Raw genomic sequence first — 18471 nt, forward strand, 5'->3', positions numbered from 1 at the left:
AAATAATAAACTCCCTGCTTTAACATGATATAATCCTTTGAAGTTTATGTGTTAAGCCCTTTCCACACTGACAGTCTTATTTCTGCCCAGCATGTCTTTGTTTTTCTGCAGTAAAGTATTTCCCCCCCCCAGACATTTGGCAAAACTGTTTTCTGTTTTCTGCTTATAATATGCATGTCAGGAAAGACTGTTTATTCAGTTTCCTCCTATAGCAGGTGGCTAAGGGATAATCCAGGTAAAGCCACTGCAAAGTGGAGACGGAGGGATGGACAGAGGAAAGGGGGAGGGTGGATGGGATGGCCTTTGCATGGATGACTAGGGCTAATTCTGGCCTCCTAATCCCAGTCCCATCCACCCTCCCCCTCTTCCTGCTTGCTAACTCCCCCAGCATCAGTGAGGAACAATTTGACGCCCAGGTAGACATTACTATCACATACACACATACTACTCATCCCACCCAAGTTTATAGAGGAGGAAGAGGGGGAAAAGACAGAGGCTCTGGATAGCTAACCTCGTTGATAACTAACACACCTGTGGGAGCTTCACTGGAGAATGTAGCTGCAGCCCTTCGGCCAAGCCACAGGAAACGCCACCATGGGAGAAGCTCAAAAGGTAAGTGACCTGATCTGGAGGAACAGGACTTATAAAACCAAATGTGAACCTTCTGTATATGTTTGATACAAAGAACTATTTACAGGTGGTTATGACTCCAAAAGTGTGTACTAATACATGTTTTACAGTATTTCTGTTTTAGAGGGAGCTCTCTGCTGTGATGGTTGGATTATCAAAATTGTTCGGCTTGTCAACATTGTGTTGATATGATGATTATACATCTAAATGAAAACCTTTAATGTCCTTTGACGTACAGTTAATCACACATTCACTGTCGTGCCTGTTACTGTGAATCAAATATTTAAAGCCACAGTGCTTCTTTTGTCTGCAGTCTGCGGTTGTGCAACCTCACTTCGACTAATCACATTAAACAGCACCATTATATGAATGGAGCTCTAATCAAGACCAATGCTTTTCAAAATGAAGCAACAGATTAATTCTTACTGAACGGGGGATGGGTGGAGCAAGATGTGTGCTCAGCAGTGCTGTATGCAAGGGGGGTGGGCCTTGACCTCAAATCAGAAAGATGTCAGTGTGATTTTTGACAGTTTTCAACTGTTTGTATTTAACCGTGGATATTATCTTGGAAGTATATCAAAGGAACACTGCACCCGTGAGGAAAGGAAAGAGTAGTAATAGTAATATTCTGGTTTTCCAAGAAAATATTGTCAAAAATAGCAGATCCCCCCCATATACTTTTGTATTCTACACAAAAACTATTAAATTGTTTGTATTATTAAACTGAAATATCCCATTACAAATGACATGTCACGATACATGCTGACTTCCTCTGAAGAGAAGTACTTTCTACAAATACAAATTTCTACAAGATGCAGTGAATGCTGCAATAAGTTCAAGGTCTTATCTATCCTTCCACATCCACCCATCCCATCCTCGTCCCTACACGCAGGGCTTACTCTCTGTCATTGAGAAACTGAAGGGATCTACAGAGCAGGAGGTCAGGATAGTGCTTCTGGGGTTGGACAACGCCGGCAAGACCACCCTGCTAAAGAGCCTCGCCTCTGAGGATGTGAACACCATCACACCAACACAGGTAAGAGGAAGTTGTGAGTTAAAACTCACACACACACATCATGACCTTAAGGAAAGTCACTGTACGGCATAATAAAGCAAAAAAACACCACTGACTGACACGTTTCCAGATGATATTTTTGTGTCCTTCATTTTAATTAATTCATCTTATCATGAACAGCTGAGCCACTTCTCAACACCTTTATGTGATGTTCATCATTAAGTGCATTTTAGATTAACAGGGTGCATCTACCAGACATATTGTGTCAATATTTTGTTAACCAATAAGTTACCACTCCACAGACCAGTACACTTTGCTCTCACTGAATCCTTTTGCCACTCTTGTTGAGTTTTTTCAAAAAGATATTTTGCCTTGTATGTAATCTTGTGAGACTAGCTGGACCAGTGTACACTCGCTCAAAGTAATGGGATTCAGATGACCTTTACTGTGAAATAATTGGTGTTACAGTGCACATATGCTTTAACCAACAATCAGTAAAACAATGATTTGAGGATGTCAGGTGATCTTGTTATATATTGTATGTTAAATAACCTTTCAGCAGCAGATAATACCTTGCATGACCTTCCTGACTTGCATTTTCTGGGAAGATCCTAACGTTGTGGTGAGGTCTCACCCTTTTTTTATGCGGTTATCTAACCTCTAATATGATGATCTAATACCCTTGCATTATTCTCACAAGACAAGACATAGAGCAGATGTACCGCCAGGTCCTGGTCGACCAGGCAAAGACGACATAGTCCAGTATGACATGTCAGTGGTCAACACAAAGCTAAATCAGACCTGACACATAAACACATACACTGCACTTGATCCTTCCAGTCTTATCCTTAGATTTGCACCTCAGCTGGCCCCCAGGATAAAGTTGTTATACAACCTCACCGACTAAAACAGAAAGGAGACGCGTTATGAAAAACGGCTGCGGATTAACCCTGTGACCGTTTCCTTATGAACGCTTAGAGCACATGTTGCACTCCTGCTGACACGTAACAAGGTTACAATTCAGAGTACTCAAACAGTGACTGATTTAAAACACACACCTGTGCTCTAGTACATTGCCGCTTAATGAATTGCTTCATAACCATTTGCAAGGCTTTCCAGGTGCTGCCAATTGGAACTGTGTCAAATTGAAGGCAGTGATGTGCAGTACAGTGACTCCAGGTTTGTGTGTTCACTTCAGGGCTTCAACATAAAGAGTGTCGCCTCTCATGGCATGAAACTCAATGTTTGGGACATTGGAGGACAGAGGAAGATCAGGACCTTCTGGAAAAAGTACCTGGAAAACACAGACCTGTTGGTGAGTGACTACACTTAGGCTACTTAAAGTGAAATTCAAATTTCCCCTGAGAGACATTTGCTTTATTTCTCTATTTGGATTAGTTTTTACAAAGTGCTTGCTAGTTATCCCGGGGTCCACACAGGTCTTTGCTACACCACACCAAAGCATCTCAAGCAATAAAATCCACAATATTAAAGTACAATAAAATACATAAATGGACATACACTAGTGTTGATACATGCTGTTCATACTAAGGACAGGACGCCACATATATGCACAAATTAAGCACTCGCTAGTAAAACCCTAATGTTTTTAAAGGATAATAACCGTAGCTTCTATTCTCAGGTAACGCTGACCTTTCTTTTTGGCTGCTGTAGAGGAGCAGCTGTACACTAAAAGTTTCAGGAGTTTACATGCAGACAGCAAAATATTGATGCCTGTTCTGTTTTTGCTTTTTTATTGTTACACATTTGTTCTTTCAGATTTATGTTATTGACAGTGCAGACAAGAAGCGGTTTGAGGAGACAGGACTGGTGAGCTTGATGCACAGTTGTCATTTATACACGCAAATACTGTTCTGAAGTTAATTCAGTTCACGAATGTGAAAGTCATTGTTTCAATAACTGAACAAAAACTTGTTTGCGTGTATGTGCAGGAGCTGTCCGAGCTGATTGACGAGGAGAATCTAAAGGGTGTTCCAGTGCTCATCTTTGCCAATAAGCAGGATTTGGCCACAGCATCACCGGCCAGTGAGATTGCTGAGGGACTCAACCTACATACATACCGGGATCGTGAGTGGCAGATTCAGGCCTGCTCAGCTGTGTCGGGAGAGGGAGTTCAGGTCAGACTTAGTCCAAACCTTATTGATTTCTTCTCAGATGGAATCTAATTAACCATATAAAAAGTGCTCCCTGCCTTCCTGCTGTACAATATTTTACTGTTGGGCGTTTTATCAACAACCTCTTTGACTTGCTTAGTTTGATGGTTTAGACTGTTTTCTATCTTCAAACTGTCTGGACTCGTCTATGAAACTGATTCAGACAGTTTTATTTAATTATCCCCCGACAGGATGGCATGAATTGGATTTGCAACAACATTGTGAATAAGAAGAAGTGAACCAGCATCCCAAGCAACACCGACTAGAGTCTGAGAACCAGCATCACATAATAAAGAAATATTTCATTTAATATGACCTGAGATCCTGCCCCCTTGACAGATTTGAATAATTCTGTTTTTACAGTGTATGTAATTTTTATGTTATGTTTTATGTTGCTAATGTAACTAATTTAAAGAAGGCTACAATAAGTGTATTAGGCCCCTTGTTACTCGTTGTCCTATCCTAAAAATGTATGTTTTTGTTCCCATTATACCGAGGATCTTTTTCTGGTCAATCTGTGTGCTTTCTTAAAGACCAAGTTGAGTGTGTAGCGATGTAGAACTGTTCAGTTCAGTGTGAGTGTAAAGTATGTGTTTTGAGATTTTTGACAATAAAATAATTAGTCTAATCTGCTATTGTGCTTTTTGTTGTTTTCAAATCTTATGTATTAATGAAATTCTCAGAAAATGCATACATACATGCACAAGCCATAACACATTAATGGTCAAATAATCGTTTTAAAACCATCAGTGAAAGACAGAACGCTTGGTGCTTGACTGTAAATGCCAACTTCTATGAGTGACAAGAGGAACAATAACAAGCTGATCCCCTCCTGCTCAGCTGCCAACTTGCTTTATTTCCACACCACGATGACAAGCACTTACATTGTACAGTGTGAGAGAGAGAGACTAATTGAAAAGCAAGAGTGAGAGAGAAGAGCATAAACAATTATACACTCACATGGCAGAGGCAAGATATCAAATCTTCAAGGCACAGCAGAACAAACAGTGCAGGAAATTAGGTGCAGAGAGGTTGACTAATTTGCAGCATGGAGATGGTTTTCTCAAAATGTTTGTTTTATATGTTAATTCTGGGACTATTACGCAGCATGCAGTGTCTCTTGCGGCAATGAGCATGTCTGTTAAAGCTCATCAGGATCCCTCCTCATTGAGGTAGTTGGCCATATGACACATCTAATGCCCAGATGTGAACGCTGTGTGTTTTCCCAGGAGAAATACAAGAAGCCTACTTTATGTGAGCAACTCTTCTGTTCTGACACAAACAATTTACAAAAAAAGGAGACTTCCTCAGTCTTTACCCACATATGTTTCGTCTCTGCTGGGACGACACAGGTCGGAAACCCGCCCCAGGCTTGAAGGCCCACACAGCCTTGTGGTCATTCTTCACATAGTTGTCCTTTAGACTGGCTTTGGTGTAGGCTACGTCCTCTATTCAGCTATTTTGGTTCTACTCTGCTGCAGTTGGATTTAATGGATCTTTTGTGTCTGTTGTCTGGAGCTGTAATTAACCATCTGAAAGCACTCTAAAATCACATCAGTGGGCAGGCTTTGTACTGTGTCCTCTTCTACATGAAATTATGCTAATTAATATTTTTCTTTTCTTTTGTCTGATATTTATGAGTGGCTTTGAAAAAAAACAGCTCTCTGGTTTTACTTGCTAAGTGTGAACAAAATGAATGAATATGGAGTCATCTCCATAGCAACAAAAATTTGGTGCAAGTCCTAAAACATGTTTTAGACACCGACTCCTGTTGAGGGAGCACAGCAGGGGGTGTGGGACCAATTACAACTTGTACTAAAGGATCATTATGGCTGTTTGAAAGAGACCAGACGGCACAGGAGCTGGGCTGGTGGCGAGATGAGTTTGCTTTGTGCAGCGTGTACTTCAGTGCTGCTGCTTCTCCCAACAGGTGGCAGTATTATATAGTCTGATCTCAGGGCTGAGGGGGAGGCTTTGTTTCTTTACAAATAAGTGATTTTACAGGGGGGGTTCTAAAGCTCAGATTTGACTGGGCATTTACTTTTACTCTTGCACTGCCTCCAAAGAATACCAGTAAATACAGACATAAGTAATTTTTCTATAAGCTACAGGTGATTTGGGTGCACATACTGGAGCTTTAGTTCTGTACATGTTTCTAACTCATTCTGCTGACATATGTTAATGATAATCACCTATCATCCCCATTTTTATACCTACAGAGTCGTAATCTTAAGGCAATGTGATGTCGCCTCAGCAAGTGTTGCCATGGCAACCCTCCCTGTTATTCATAGTCCACCAGCCACCTCTCATCTTCAGTCCAGCCCTCCCTCTCTTGTCCTCCATTTCTATCATCTTCCCAAGCTAGGCTCATCAAAAGGAAGTCTGAGTCCTGCTCTGAGAGACAACAACAAATTCCAGGTAAGACCAAAAGACACAAGACTGTGTTTGGCGAGGAAGATAATTTACCTGCTGCTTTTTAATATGTAGAAGTGATGTTGATATAAATGAGATTATCTTTTTTGTTACAAACCTTATTATTATTGCACTAAATGTGGAAATGATACAAAGTTTTTCTCTTGTTTTTTGGCAGGTTGATTAATATTTAACATAATTACCTTTAACATTAAATTAAATGACTACTGCATCTTTTTAAAGTGTGTGTTATCTGTGCATGTGGTAAACTAAACTAAGAGATGTCTTTCACCTTAAAGCTGCAGCAAAGGGCACACATCCTGCCATCATGCCACAAGTTACCCACCTGAAGCCACAGTTACACACAGTGACTCCTCCACCCAGTTCCAATGCTACCCCAATAACCTTCAGCTTCCTGCCCACTACCACACTGCTCCCGTGGGAGGAGGTGCACATGCAGGTGCACACCATCCTGATTGTCATCATTTTTTGTGTTGTCTGCTTCCTGCTCCTGCTTGCCTTCTTCTACGCCTTCTGCTTCCATTGTTCCATCGGTTCGTTGCCTAAAGACACGCGCTCAGACAACAGATGCAGCCTAGACCGTGAGGACGCCACCTACAAGTGCAGCTCCACTGATACCCAGTCAGTGGGGAACGTTGTCTGACTGGAGCACCGGACCCGGATAACTGCTATCTGACTGTCCATCAATGTATTTTGTTGTGTGTTGCAGCACCATGAGGCAGATAGTAATTACACCTTCCTTAAACCAAAGCATGGAATTTGAGATGTTGGTTTAACTCCCATGTTGATTTGATATTTGTTTTTGATTTTTGAAATAACAGTAGCAAGAATTTCGAACACTAGGCAATCACACAAACATATAGTTATGATGCATTTTGAAGCTAAACTGCAAGGGCATAAAATGATTGTGTACTAGATTTCCTGGTGTTTAAAATGCATGCATGACACGTAAGCACACACAGAGAATAAAAACATATCCATACATCCATATCCATGGAGAATTGTGTTCAATGAAAAATTGAAAAATACATGCAAATGTAAATGTGACTCTGACTGCAAATGCCTTTGAGTGACAGAGACAAACAAAAACAAGCGGATCCACACGCGGCTCAGCAGTCATCTTGCTTTATTTTCAGTGAGATGACAAGCGTTTACATTGTGCTGTGGCTGTGTTTTTGACGAGACTGATATAGAACAATGAGTTCAGGCATGCGAGAAGGAGAGAGGAGGGAGAGGGATGGAGGACAGAGTCCGAGTGATTTCTTCACAGGATGAAACAAGTGCAAGTACAGTGCAGAAAATTACCGAGCTTGTGTCCAGCTGACAGTGAACACTTTTTGATACTAAAACACAATATACAATAGGTACACAGCAATGTTTTAGTGGCAATGGCTTTGGGGTATTAATTGGGGAAGTGTCTGTGTCACTCCTAGGGATGGAAAAGCTCAGAGGCAGCTGTTAAAACTGTTTAACGACAGCTGAGATGGATTTCTGTATTGTACAGCGCTAAATGAGCACTGATGATTTTGCTGTGCAATATAACAACACACAATGCCACTACAAATTTCAAGCATTACAGACTAGTCCATGTATAAACAACACAGCATTAGAGATTACCATGGCATCACTATAAGAACTCTTCCAAAAAGGCAAAAAGAGCAGCAAAAACTGCACTCCTATCTGGTATTTGGCCTAAAAAAGCAAAAAATACAAATGAGTTTCTGGCTAAAGCATCATTTGTTCATGACACGGAGCACATGGCACTCTTGGAGCAGCGGGAGTCACAGGAGCTGTTACGGGACTCCATGATGGAGTCTCTGCCGTCAGAGTGAAGTGAGTCCAATTCCAGGTGAGAGTCATGGAGGCCATCCTGCAAAGCAACCTTATAGTGGGACTAGTGAAGGAAACGTTCATTTTTTCACTCCAATAACAAAACAGCAAGTATAAAGCAGCGTTAACAGCTGATTATAACCCAGGAAGGGAATCGCAGTGACAGGTGTGGATGAAAAGTCTTGCAATCTAAAAACCCTGGCACCAGATATTCCCTCTCACCTTATGAACCGACATCTTCTCCACCCGGCACTCCTCCGTCGACCCCTCCAGAGAATGGCCTGAAATCTCCATCTTGATACGATGAGAGCGAACAGACTTTACATCATCCTCGTCCTCCCCTGCCACCAGTGGGAAAACCTGGGGGCAAAGTCATAAGGAGACTTGGGGAATCAGATGGTGATGGTGGTGGCAATAAAGCCAGTGAGTGTATACTATTCAAGCATGTCTTAGTTCCAATTTTTTACCAGTCCCTGCTCATCCACTGTGGCCTCAGGGCCTGTGACGGTGGCCTTGCTGATGGCCTTACTGATAGTCTGGGTCTCAAACTGAGGACACGCTGCCTGAGCATTGCCGTCTTTGTCCCTCTTTCCTTTCAGCCAGTAGGTCTCAATTTCTACATTCCCCTGAAAATGGACCAAGAGAAGCAAAATGTGAAAGAGAGAATTAGGGTTGGACATAAAGGTGCCATATGCCCAAAAATTCAAAAAGACATACTCATGGGAATCATTTCTGCTATGGAGGGGAGTAAAATGCAGATTTTCAATCATCAAGATTCCCTAATGAAAACTTGGCACCTGTAATCAGCTTCCTCAAAAACCTTTGGGAGTCACTGTGCTGCCATTATCACTGAATGTACAGCCTCAAAGTCAGACCAGTGATAAAACAGACTGGCAAATCAACAAGCAAGCTGCAATTTACCAGCCCTGAATACTAAGTGTGCTGACTTCAGAGACAAAAACATTATGAGTTATTATATATATATATATATATATATATGCTGATACGCAAATCTACCTTCAATGTTTAGTTTCAGGTAGGTTGTGCATAATGTACACAACCTACCTGAACATTTGACATTTACTTTCAGGTGGAGACGCACAGACACCTCTCAACACACCAACACATCAACGCTGTGTGTTGCTCATACGTTCTGCAGCAAATCATATTAATTGCATGTAGTTATAGTGGGTGAGTGAATGCAATTAATGTAGTGAATTGACCCCTAACCTTGATGGTAATGATACCCCTCCTTTCAAAAATAAAGTGACTTCCCTTCAGGTGCTCGTAGGTGGCACTGCTGAGCTGAATGTGCATCTCCTGAACAAGAGGAAAAGTATTTAAAAAGTCAGTTGCAACAAAATCAGAGAAAACTGTCACTTCAATATGTCATTAATGTATCTATATACGCACACGCAGTATATGTATTATATAAATATAGTAGACCAGTTCAGTGTACACACTTACTTTGAGTGTTTATTTCTCTCACATTGGTCTTCCTTTCACTCATTATCTTTCCCTACCTTTCCATTGCTCTCCATGGCAGATGCAGTGTGCACTGTGTCGCCATGCAGACCGTAACGTGGCATCTTATGTCCCACCACACCTGCCACAACCATCCCAGAGTGGATCCCTGCAACCAGAACAACAGGAGAGTTAATTCAGTCAAACGCCAACATAAACACACAAATAGGTCCACACAGCACTCTACCTACCAACACGAATCTGTATGTTGTTGCCATTAGAGGGGTCTTTCAGGTGATCTATGGAGCGCACCATGTCCAGGGCCATGTCGCAGATGTTATGAGCGTGATACTTTGTCTTCTCTGGAGCTCCGGCTACCACCATGTAGGCATCTCCAATAGTCTCAACCTGGAAAGAGGCAGAAATAGCAGCTCTTATGCAGCAGCACTTGTTTATAAAGTATATGAAACAGAGGAAAAATCCACACACAAACCTTGAAGACGCGGTGCTTCTCGCTGAGCGTGTCAAACAGTGTGTACATGGTGTTGAGCATGGAGACCACCTGCATTGGAGTGATGTGGCTGCAAATACGAGTAAATCCCACTACATCGCTGAAAAGAATGGTCACATCTGGGAACACCTGGAAGAAGAGCGATAAGGGAGTTGATGAGCAGGCAGGTTGATATGCTGCCCACACACTCACAGAGAGGTGAGGGAGGCATTCATGGGCCATTTTTTGCAAATGCTGCTAAGCAACATCAGCCACTCTCAATCAACATGAATTTTACTATAGCAAAACCTCCAATAGTGTGACTACACATAGTAAGAATTCAGAAGATTTATACGTATGTTTGTGAGTGTGTGGGTGTGTGTTTAGATACCCAGTCACTTTCTTATTGAGCAAGAAAAAAACTCAGTTTGTACCCTGTGATCGATAAAATAAAATCTTTAATTGTGCAATAGTTATTTTTTGCTTCAGTACATGAATGTGAGTTAAAGACAGTTTGGCTGATATGTCAATGTACAATAAATATGAAACTATAGCCAGCAGCCTGTTAAATGACTCACTAATTAATATGTTATATCATGTTTGTAATTAGTGGACTTTGCTGGAGGTGCTTGTAGACGTGTTGTGTTACCTTTGGAGTGGGCCAGGCTAGTTACTTCCCCCTATTTCCAGACGTTGTGCTAAGCTAACTGGCTGTAGGTTACGGCCATGAGCAGGGCATCAACTCAATGCGTGAAAGTGAATGACAGCATTTCCCACAATGTTAACTATTTAAAGAGCAGAGCATGTTAAAAGACTGAAACTGTTGCTTCTGTTGTTTTTGGTACTTCGGGTGCTTAATCATAGTTTAATCACAGTGGCATATCCGTGGCTCAATCTACAATCCTAACCTCGCACGTGTTTACAGCCGGCTCTCCTTTGCGCAGCCTTTTAGCCACTGGCTTGGGAATCATCCTGTACAGAAGGTCATCAGTCTTCTTCATCTCATAGTCCAACATCTTCATGCTCTCCTCCAACTTACTTGACTTCTTCTGCTCCTGCACTCACAATGGAGAATAAGACAGAATAACACTGTGAGTTTGTATCTATTTCTTTCATCTCAGGTCTGTGGGTGGCAAGTGAGCTGGGGCCGCTAGACTGAGGGAAGGGCTTCAGAGTGACTTTGCATAATGCAGAGTGACAAGAGAGCTGATCACACATATAAAATGTAGTTGCACTTTGGCAGAGTGAACCTGTATGAGAGCTCTCTTCAGCTCCTCTGACTGCTGCGTGCCTGCCAGCACCAGGTCTCTGCTGGAGTCGTGCATGCTCAGGTCATTGATGTACAGGCCGGTCTTAAACATAGCACTCAGACTCTCCATCCTATACACACATGCACAAATACACATATAGAGAGTAAAAGATTAAAATGAAAGACAAATAACAACAATGATGTAAAAAATAAAGTTGCAAAATAAATTTAGAATTACCACGAGCAGTTTTTATAAAAAGTTGGGGAATTAAAATACAGTAATTTGGAGAGATGCAGTTTTCCTACAATATAAATAATCCAAGCAGTTTTATAAGGCATTTAATATTTCAGTAGTTTGGTCAATACAGGCATAAGAGCATTTACTTGCAAAACACAATGTTTTAGAAGAGGAGGGAGAATGTTTTGGTAATGTACTCTGTGGAAAACACTCTCATTTGCAAATGGGTTCCCATTAGGCTCACAAGAGCTGCACTGTCTGATTACAAGCTAATTAGCAGCTCATTTCATGCATGGTAAGTGCTGTTAGAATGGGCCCCTGATTTGATTCACTGCCCGGACTTTTCTTTCCAGCCTCGTAATTCAGTTTAGCTCTTGCTGCTTTTTAGAATGTTTTACTTTTAAACTGCAGAGTTTTAATAAAGATCTGTGTGTGTCCATTTGTGTGTGTGTGTGTCCATTTGTGTGGGGGGGGCCTTACACAGGGGTTCCCAGGAAGATGATGGACTCCCACTCCGGCATATACCTCATTTGTCCTTTTAGTTTTAGGCAGCGGCTCCCATCGCCCCAGCTCTCCATCGCATTAGCGCTGTTGCCGTCTAAAAGAGGAGCACGATGAAATGCCAGCAAGACAAGCATTTAGAGAGGTGTTTTAGGTTCATTTTCAGCAGCAGATAATTACTGCACTGTGTTAACAATTTCATCATAATGGATTAAGTAGTTTAGAATTTTTAAAGGAATAGGGTAACATACTTATTTGCTTTCTTGAAAACAGTTAGATAAGAAGATCAATACCACTCTAACAGTCGTATGTTCAATATGAAGCTGAAGCCAGATGCCAATTAGCATAGATTAGCATCAAGACTGGAAACAAGGGGATGCAGCTAACCTGACTCTGTCTAAAAGTAACCACAATTAATTAATGGCTTTTAGCGGGTTATGTGCTGTCTTGGACGGCAGAAGTGATTTCTTGGAGAGTCCACTGGCAGACACACAGTGAAAACAACACTTCAGAAAGTCTTTACTCCTTGCCAAGATGGAGTCCTGCACATACTCCTCCACAAAATCATGAATTTGTCTCTTTTCACTTTTGTTTTTGCACATATTGAGATATGAGATATGTACATCTCATACTGAGATATGAGATGAGATATAACATGTAAATTAGTAAACTTTAGAGGTGGTGGTATGTGGAATTGTGTTCCCTTTGGACAGAGGCTAGCTGTTTCCCTTGTTGCCAATCTTAATGCTAAGCTAAGCTAACCCACTACTAGCTCCAGCATCATATTGAACATACAGACATGAGAGTGGTCTCAAACTTCTTATCAACTCAACAGCTCTCAACAAGAAAGCAAATAAGCATATTTCCCAACATGTCAAACTATTCCTTTACAGTAAGATTATTTGGTATTTGGTATTTTAATGTGTCTGTATCTTTAATACGGTTTATTTTGTCATTGTCAGCCAGCCTAGTTCAGTGTCTGTATGCTCAGGTCTTGCTATGTGTCTTTTTAGATAACAGAAGGTCATGACCTTTGTAATCATCTCCAATGATGGACTGGAAAGCCATGAGCTCCACATCTACATCAGCAGAGCGATTGGCGTTTTCATAGTCAGAATCTGTGGATAAACAGGGTAAACTATCAGAAACATTCCTTCTCATAACCTGGCTGGGATCAGTTCCACTGAATTCAATCAATTTAAGTTTAATCTAGACATCAAACAATTCCCTTTCTGCAACTCTTAAACCTTAATTCAGCAATGTTTTTGTGGTTAAATGTTGATGTTCAAGCTCTAGTACAAGAACAGACATTTTACTGCAGCCGTGCTCCTTCTTTTTAAATTTAATTTCACTGAAATTGAGAGTGTCTTTTGTAACTGACTGCAGGAAAATTGATCTGACCACACGCCAGCGAATCCTCGCCCACCAGACACACACCGCTGCGGGTGTTCACACGTTTCCCACTCTTACTCTGGACTCGGTTGTGAAGGTTCCTCTCTCTCTTCACAGGCTCCTTGGACATGATCTCAAACAGGTTGTTGGGATGGGAGATGATCTGTGTACAGATTAGAAGCCAGTATTCCCAGCACTCATCAGCACTTTCATCAGCACTGTTTGAAGATGATGTTTTAAGATACATATTTGTTCACTGCAGAAGGCTATAGATAAACTTAGACCTGAATTGGCTGGAAACACTCAAACTGTCTCTGTGTGAAACGGGGACATGTAAAATGATGCCTTACCATGTTCCAGGTGAACTCCACTAGGGGGCGAGCCAGCAAGAAGGCATCGTTGATTTTCTTCCCATCCAGATCAGGGAAAACTGTGGCAAGGCCTGAGCCAACGTTATGCACCACCATGTCCTAACGAATTAAAGAGTTGCATTGCATTGTTCATTTATTTAATGCATCATTTCATGTGTTAACTGCACTTGATAAGTTCAGGAATGTAACTCAAAGGGATTACCTGCCTGAAGACGATGTTAAAGGGGAAGACCTCAAAGAAGAAGTCTGAGGTAATGGGCAAAATCTCCTGCTCTTCCTCATCCTCCTTCATGATGTAGCGGTAGGCTGAGTTGTCGAAGTTCAGCCTGCACAGACATAAAGATCAATATGTTTTTTAAAGTTTAATGTGAGGCATAACCAGTGGATGAAGAAGAACTCAGATACTTTACATAAGTAAAAATAACAATACAACAACACCGTAAAAATACTCTGTTACAAGTAAAACTGCTGCATTAAAAAATGTATTTAAGTAAAAGTACAGATGTATTATCAGGAAAAACTGTAGCTGCCAAATAAATGTAGTGGAGTAGAAGTATTGAATGAATGTATTTAGTTACTTTCCACCACAAGTAAAAAAAAAAGCTGTGAGCGTGTGTACCTCATGGTGACATGGGAGTAGTCTCCGACCATCTGCTCAGACAGCACCTCCACATGGATGTCTGTGTCGTAGAACTGTTTCCCCATCTGCCTCAACTGACCCATGGCGTAGTGGAGGTAGCCTTTGCGTTTACTCCTGAAGGTCACAGCAGGGAGGAATCAATATCATTCTAAAGAATTTAATCACACAGTTTTGTCTCTGTTTGCCCTGTCCTTCTACTTTTATGTCTGATGCCTGATAGTCTATCATGACCCCCCCCCACACACACACACACACACACTCCAACCCTCTGCCCTCCACCTCCTCTTCATCCTGCTCGACTCAGACCTGTAGTGGAGGGTGACTCCAGTGGCAGACTCCTCCTGGCAGAAGAATGTTGGAGGCTGCACCTTGGGGTAGCTGAAGCGCAGATACTCGTGGAGATTATCAAGGCCATTGACAAAGTCACGTACATGACGGCCCAGCACCTGAAGGCAGAGACGGTTAGAGGTCATGTCTGGAATTGTTGCTCTAACTTTTTATCATAGACATTCAACTGATTTAAGACAAAAAGTGCAGATTACTTGTCAAGAGGAGAACTACTCAGGCTGTAAAAACAGTTGTATAGTGTCTTCTGTGGCTCTGGAGGTCTGGCTAGTGCTTGAGGATAAAACATTAAAACATTTTTAGGACCAAGCATATTTGGGGCTTGAACCACACAAGTGACTACAAATCAGGATATCCTCTCTTTTGCTGCTTTTCATAATCCATCATTTGGGAGTATCTCACCTTCATCAAAGTGCAATCCTAATTTACTGAGGTACTCCTTTAATTATCATCAATCATTTTTTGCTCCTACTTTGCTTTAAAATGATTTGATGATTTTAAAGCACTGACTACATTATGGCACTCAAATTCTTAATTCGTAATTCTCCAAAACATGACCCTGCAGAAATATTCAAAACATATATTGGTTGATAATAAGGGCTGGACAGAAACTTGTGTGTATGCCTGTATAAGTGCATGTAATGCACTGATAACCCCTTATTTTGGAAGTTATGGAAAACTTTAAGGTTGTACATTTGTGTGAAATGCCCTAATTTTATACTGACTGGTGTGTGAGTTACATGTTCATTTGTCAGTTGTCTAATGACAATATATAAAGAGGCATGAACCTACTGTTCAAAAACACAATAACACTCTATGAGGCAGCAAGACAAGCAGGGATTTAAAAACCACAACCTTTCACTTGCATAATAGTAGTTTTAAGGAGGTACAGAAATAATTTTCTCACACATCTACCAAAAGACAGACAGAGTTCTGACAGTTTTGAGCCTAAGATCTTTTTTTCACCTTGAGGATCCTGTCATAGCCGTACTTGCCAACAAAGCCCAGGAAGTAGACACCCCAGGAGTTCATCAGCTCATTGTAGGGCGTGCCTGTCACTCCACTAGCTGCCTTTGCAATACGGGGAATCACACTCTCACTGTACACCTGCAGACACACATATATATCATCAATGAGAAAAGTATATATATTTTGTCTCCAGGACTATGAACCTTCAGACAAAAGCTGGCAGGTTCACTTAGATGTGCACAGGCAGCACAGGCCTCATAAGTATATTACTATTCAGTGCATACATACAGAATCATATCACTCATTTCAGAAATGCAGACACTGTACCTGGTGGGTGACAAAGGAGTGCAGCCTGACATCTGCTCTTTCTCTGACTAGCTTCCACACATCATCCCCATACGACTCCTTGATGAAGTCATGAAGACTCTCACACAGCAGCCCGTACATTATGTCTCTCTGGATTGCAGCTTAAAATGAGCACCTGTCAAGACAGCTTCCCAACTGATTGACTTCCAACAGTCCTCCCAAAGGCACCTGCAAGCGAATAAGAAAAGTTCAGAATGATGACTTTTTCAGTCCTGCAAGCTGAATATTAATGCATTTTGCTTTCAGCGTGAAGCTATAAAAAGCCATAAACGGAATTTTGCTGCTTTTGTCTTCTCTTGCTCTCAACACCACCTATGGAGCTCTGAACTTCCACAGACTAGCCAGCCAAATAAGGTTTCATCTGAAAGCCAACAGGGCTAATGGTTTTAAAGGTGCCCTAATTGCATAAACCCTTGAGTCTGAATGGGCCTCTATTGTTCTTGTGTCAGCTGTCAACGGCTGGTGGCTGTGCACCTCTCTCTATGTGACATGAACACACTGCGGGAGCCACCTCTCAAACACAGATGTCACCAGTCACAACAATTTGTCATTATCTTGTTACTGTCCTTTCCTAAAATGACTTTTTAAAATCAATAAATTATCAATAGATGTGTCATAATGACTCTTTGTAAATGAATTGTAATAAGCTTCAGGTCTGAATAAACTACAGCTGGTAGATTGATTCTAATCACTAAGGCTATGTGTGATGCAGCGCCACAAAAAAGCTGGAATTTTATTGGTTAAAGGGAGGCTACTAGCCTGCTCTGGTTGCTTTTAATAAAGCGAAAAAAGCCTTTTCTACTTAAATAAACCCTTAGCGTGCAGCTAATATTCAACTTCACTTGTGTGTTTTCTGTTACTCAGGATGACTCCACATTTTCTTTCTGAGGCCAGGGGGGAATCCCGCTGGGGGATAGAGGCATTGTGGAGCAGAACAGGTGCAAAATCGATATTCAATCTCAACAGGGATAAGGAAAATGTTTTTTCCCTCCAGGCTCCTGCTGAGCTCAATGAATCAATTTGTGGGGGGAAATAACTGCTCGATAGTCTAACTTCAGTTCAGAAAGGGCAACCAAATATAAAGTTGAAGGGCATCACTGCTAGCCTAACACAAAATGCGAGTTCACGCAGAACTCACAACTGGAGTTTCTCAGCAGTTGGCAGGCAGCAAATAAATGAAAACACAGTCACAAAAACACGGTATTGTTATTTATTACAATCTTTTATACACTACTGAATAACTAAGAGGTATGTAGAATGCCCATAACTCACAGCACTGTGAAAGAAAAGTATGTTAAAGGTCTCACACCATCAAATATGAAAAAGCAAACTGCCACAGAGTTTAACCTTTCACCCCAAACTGGAAAACTGAATTGCAACCTCTGATCTCAGCAACCCCATCAATCTGCCCCCCTGTAAAACTGTCTGGATGTGGGAAACTCGTGGTGTAAGTATCTGAGATATACATATATGGCAGAGCAGTTTACAAAGCACTTTACAGAAGCAAGAAAAGAGAGAGAGAAAACAGGGAGGTGTTTGTGTGTCTGTGTTTGCAGCGGAGAGCTTGGATGCCTGGCCTCTCTGAGAGCTCAGTGTCACTGTCTTGACAGCAGCTGTTGCCGTGCACGCACACACGCACACAGACAGACAGACAGAGGAGATCAGATTTTTATGATCAAAGAGGTTCGAGGTCAGGATGTAAATCTTTATACTTGCCCCTTCCCCTTAATCCACCCCCCTAACTCCACCCTCCATCCTCACTCTCTCTCTCTGCTAAAATTACCCAGTGAGGTAAGAACCCAAGGCACCCTGGGATGAGTTTTATACCGACTGTTCCTTCTCTGCTGAGGAGTGTCAGAGTGGAGGGTGGAAGCATCCTGTCTCCAGTACGGGAAAACCCACACACGACCATCCAGACTACCTCCAATACCCGTCATACAGACAGGCAGCAGACACAGGTAAGGACTGAGGTGAGGGGAGTGTAGGCCTTCATTATGGTCAGTCTGATTGAAATAAGTGTTAGGTGTTGAAGCCTCAGGTCCTTTAATGAACAGTAAACAGGGAACTACATTTTTATGATGCTGGAGAGATTTGATTTTTTTTCTAGTTATACATGAAATGGGTGAAATGTGAAAAAGATAGTTCACACAAATAAGTAAATAGGTATTTTAATTTTAGAAACTTAAACACAATATCAGAAAAGGCATTGACTGGAATGAAGGAGAAATACTGGAGTAATTTAGCCAAAATGACAAAATGGAGGTGCCCTTAATAGAGTGGTGCCTAATTTAGGACTTGAGATATATTTAATTTACAGGACATCTATAGAAGTGTGCTTTTTTTTGCTTTTGTCACAAAATAAGA

At 41.5% G+C, this 18471-nt stretch overlaps 2 protein-coding genes and 1 long non-coding RNA gene across 3 annotated transcripts; 2 read left to right on the forward strand and 1 right to left on the reverse strand.

Annotated features, from left to right (window-relative positions):
- The first annotated feature begins 334 nt into the window (after window positions 1-334).
- On the forward strand, window positions 335-4427 carry arl3l1 (ADP ribosylation factor like GTPase 3, like 1). Its single transcript, XM_046030596.1, has 6 exons — window positions 335-612; window positions 1523-1666; window positions 2844-2960; window positions 3425-3475; window positions 3598-3783; window positions 4011-4427. Exons 1-6 carry the CDS (start codon window positions 595-597, stop codon window positions 4056-4058), a joined length of 564 nt encoding a protein of 187 aa, XP_045886552.1. The 5' UTR covers window positions 335-594; the 3' UTR covers window positions 4059-4427.
- A 1140-nt stretch (window positions 4428-5567) lies between these two features.
- LOC123957976 lies at window positions 5568-7242 on the forward strand. Its single transcript, XR_006821954.1, has 3 exons — window positions 5568-5749; window positions 6039-6237; window positions 6531-7242. It is a non-coding gene; the product is annotated as an uncharacterized LOC123957976 (long non-coding RNA).
- A 119-nt stretch (window positions 7243-7361) lies between these two features.
- LOC123957818 (soluble guanylate cyclase 88E-like) lies at window positions 7362-16188 on the reverse strand. The gene is made up of 18 exons (XM_046030885.1): window positions 16069-16188; window positions 15739-15879; window positions 14734-14873; window positions 14407-14541; window positions 13990-14113; window positions 13767-13886; window positions 13495-13579; window positions 13056-13142; window positions 12004-12121; window positions 11287-11416; window positions 10945-11091; window positions 10040-10186; window positions 9798-9954; window positions 9606-9715; window positions 9313-9402; window positions 8550-8708; window positions 8305-8442; window positions 7362-8122 (listed from the first exon to the last, which is right to left on the reverse strand). The coding sequence occupies exons 1-18, from the start codon at window positions 16186-16188 to the stop codon at window positions 7994-7996; spliced, it is 2277 nt and encodes a 758-aa protein (XP_045886841.1). The 3' UTR covers window positions 7362-7993.
- Between the last annotated feature and the right edge of the window lie 2283 nt (window positions 16189-18471).

The sequence above is a fragment of the Micropterus dolomieu genome, linkage group LG19 (genome assembly GCF_021292245.1).
Source record: "Micropterus dolomieu isolate WLL.071019.BEF.003 ecotype Adirondacks linkage group LG19, ASM2129224v1, whole genome shotgun sequence".
NCBI classification, from domain to species: Eukaryota; Metazoa; Chordata; class Actinopteri; order Centrarchiformes; family Centrarchidae; genus Micropterus; species Micropterus dolomieu.

Bases quoted from the DNA above. Each gene is read 5' to 3' on its own strand.
- LOC123957818 (XM_046030885.1), bottom strand. From the start codon at position 16,188: ATGTACGGGCTGCTGTGTGAGAGTCTTCATGACTTCATCAAGGAGTCG. The intron at 14,114-14,406 runs GTACACACGCTC...ATGTCTGTGCAG, and splicing joins TACTCCCATGTCACCATGAG to GCTGAACTTCGACAACTCAG. The intron at 11,092-11,286 runs GTTCACTCTGCC...TTGTGAGTGCAG, and splicing joins TGAAGAGAGCTCTCATACAG to GAGCAGAAGAAGTCAAGTAA.
- arl3l1 (XM_046030596.1), top strand. The intron at 2,961-3,424 runs GTGAGTGACTAC...TTGTTCTTTCAG, and splicing joins TGGAAAACACAGACCTGTTG to ATTTATGTTATTGACAGTGC. The intron at 3,476-3,597 runs GTGAGCTTGATG...GTGTATGTGCAG, and splicing joins GGTTTGAGGAGACAGGACTG to GAGCTGTCCGAGCTGATTGA.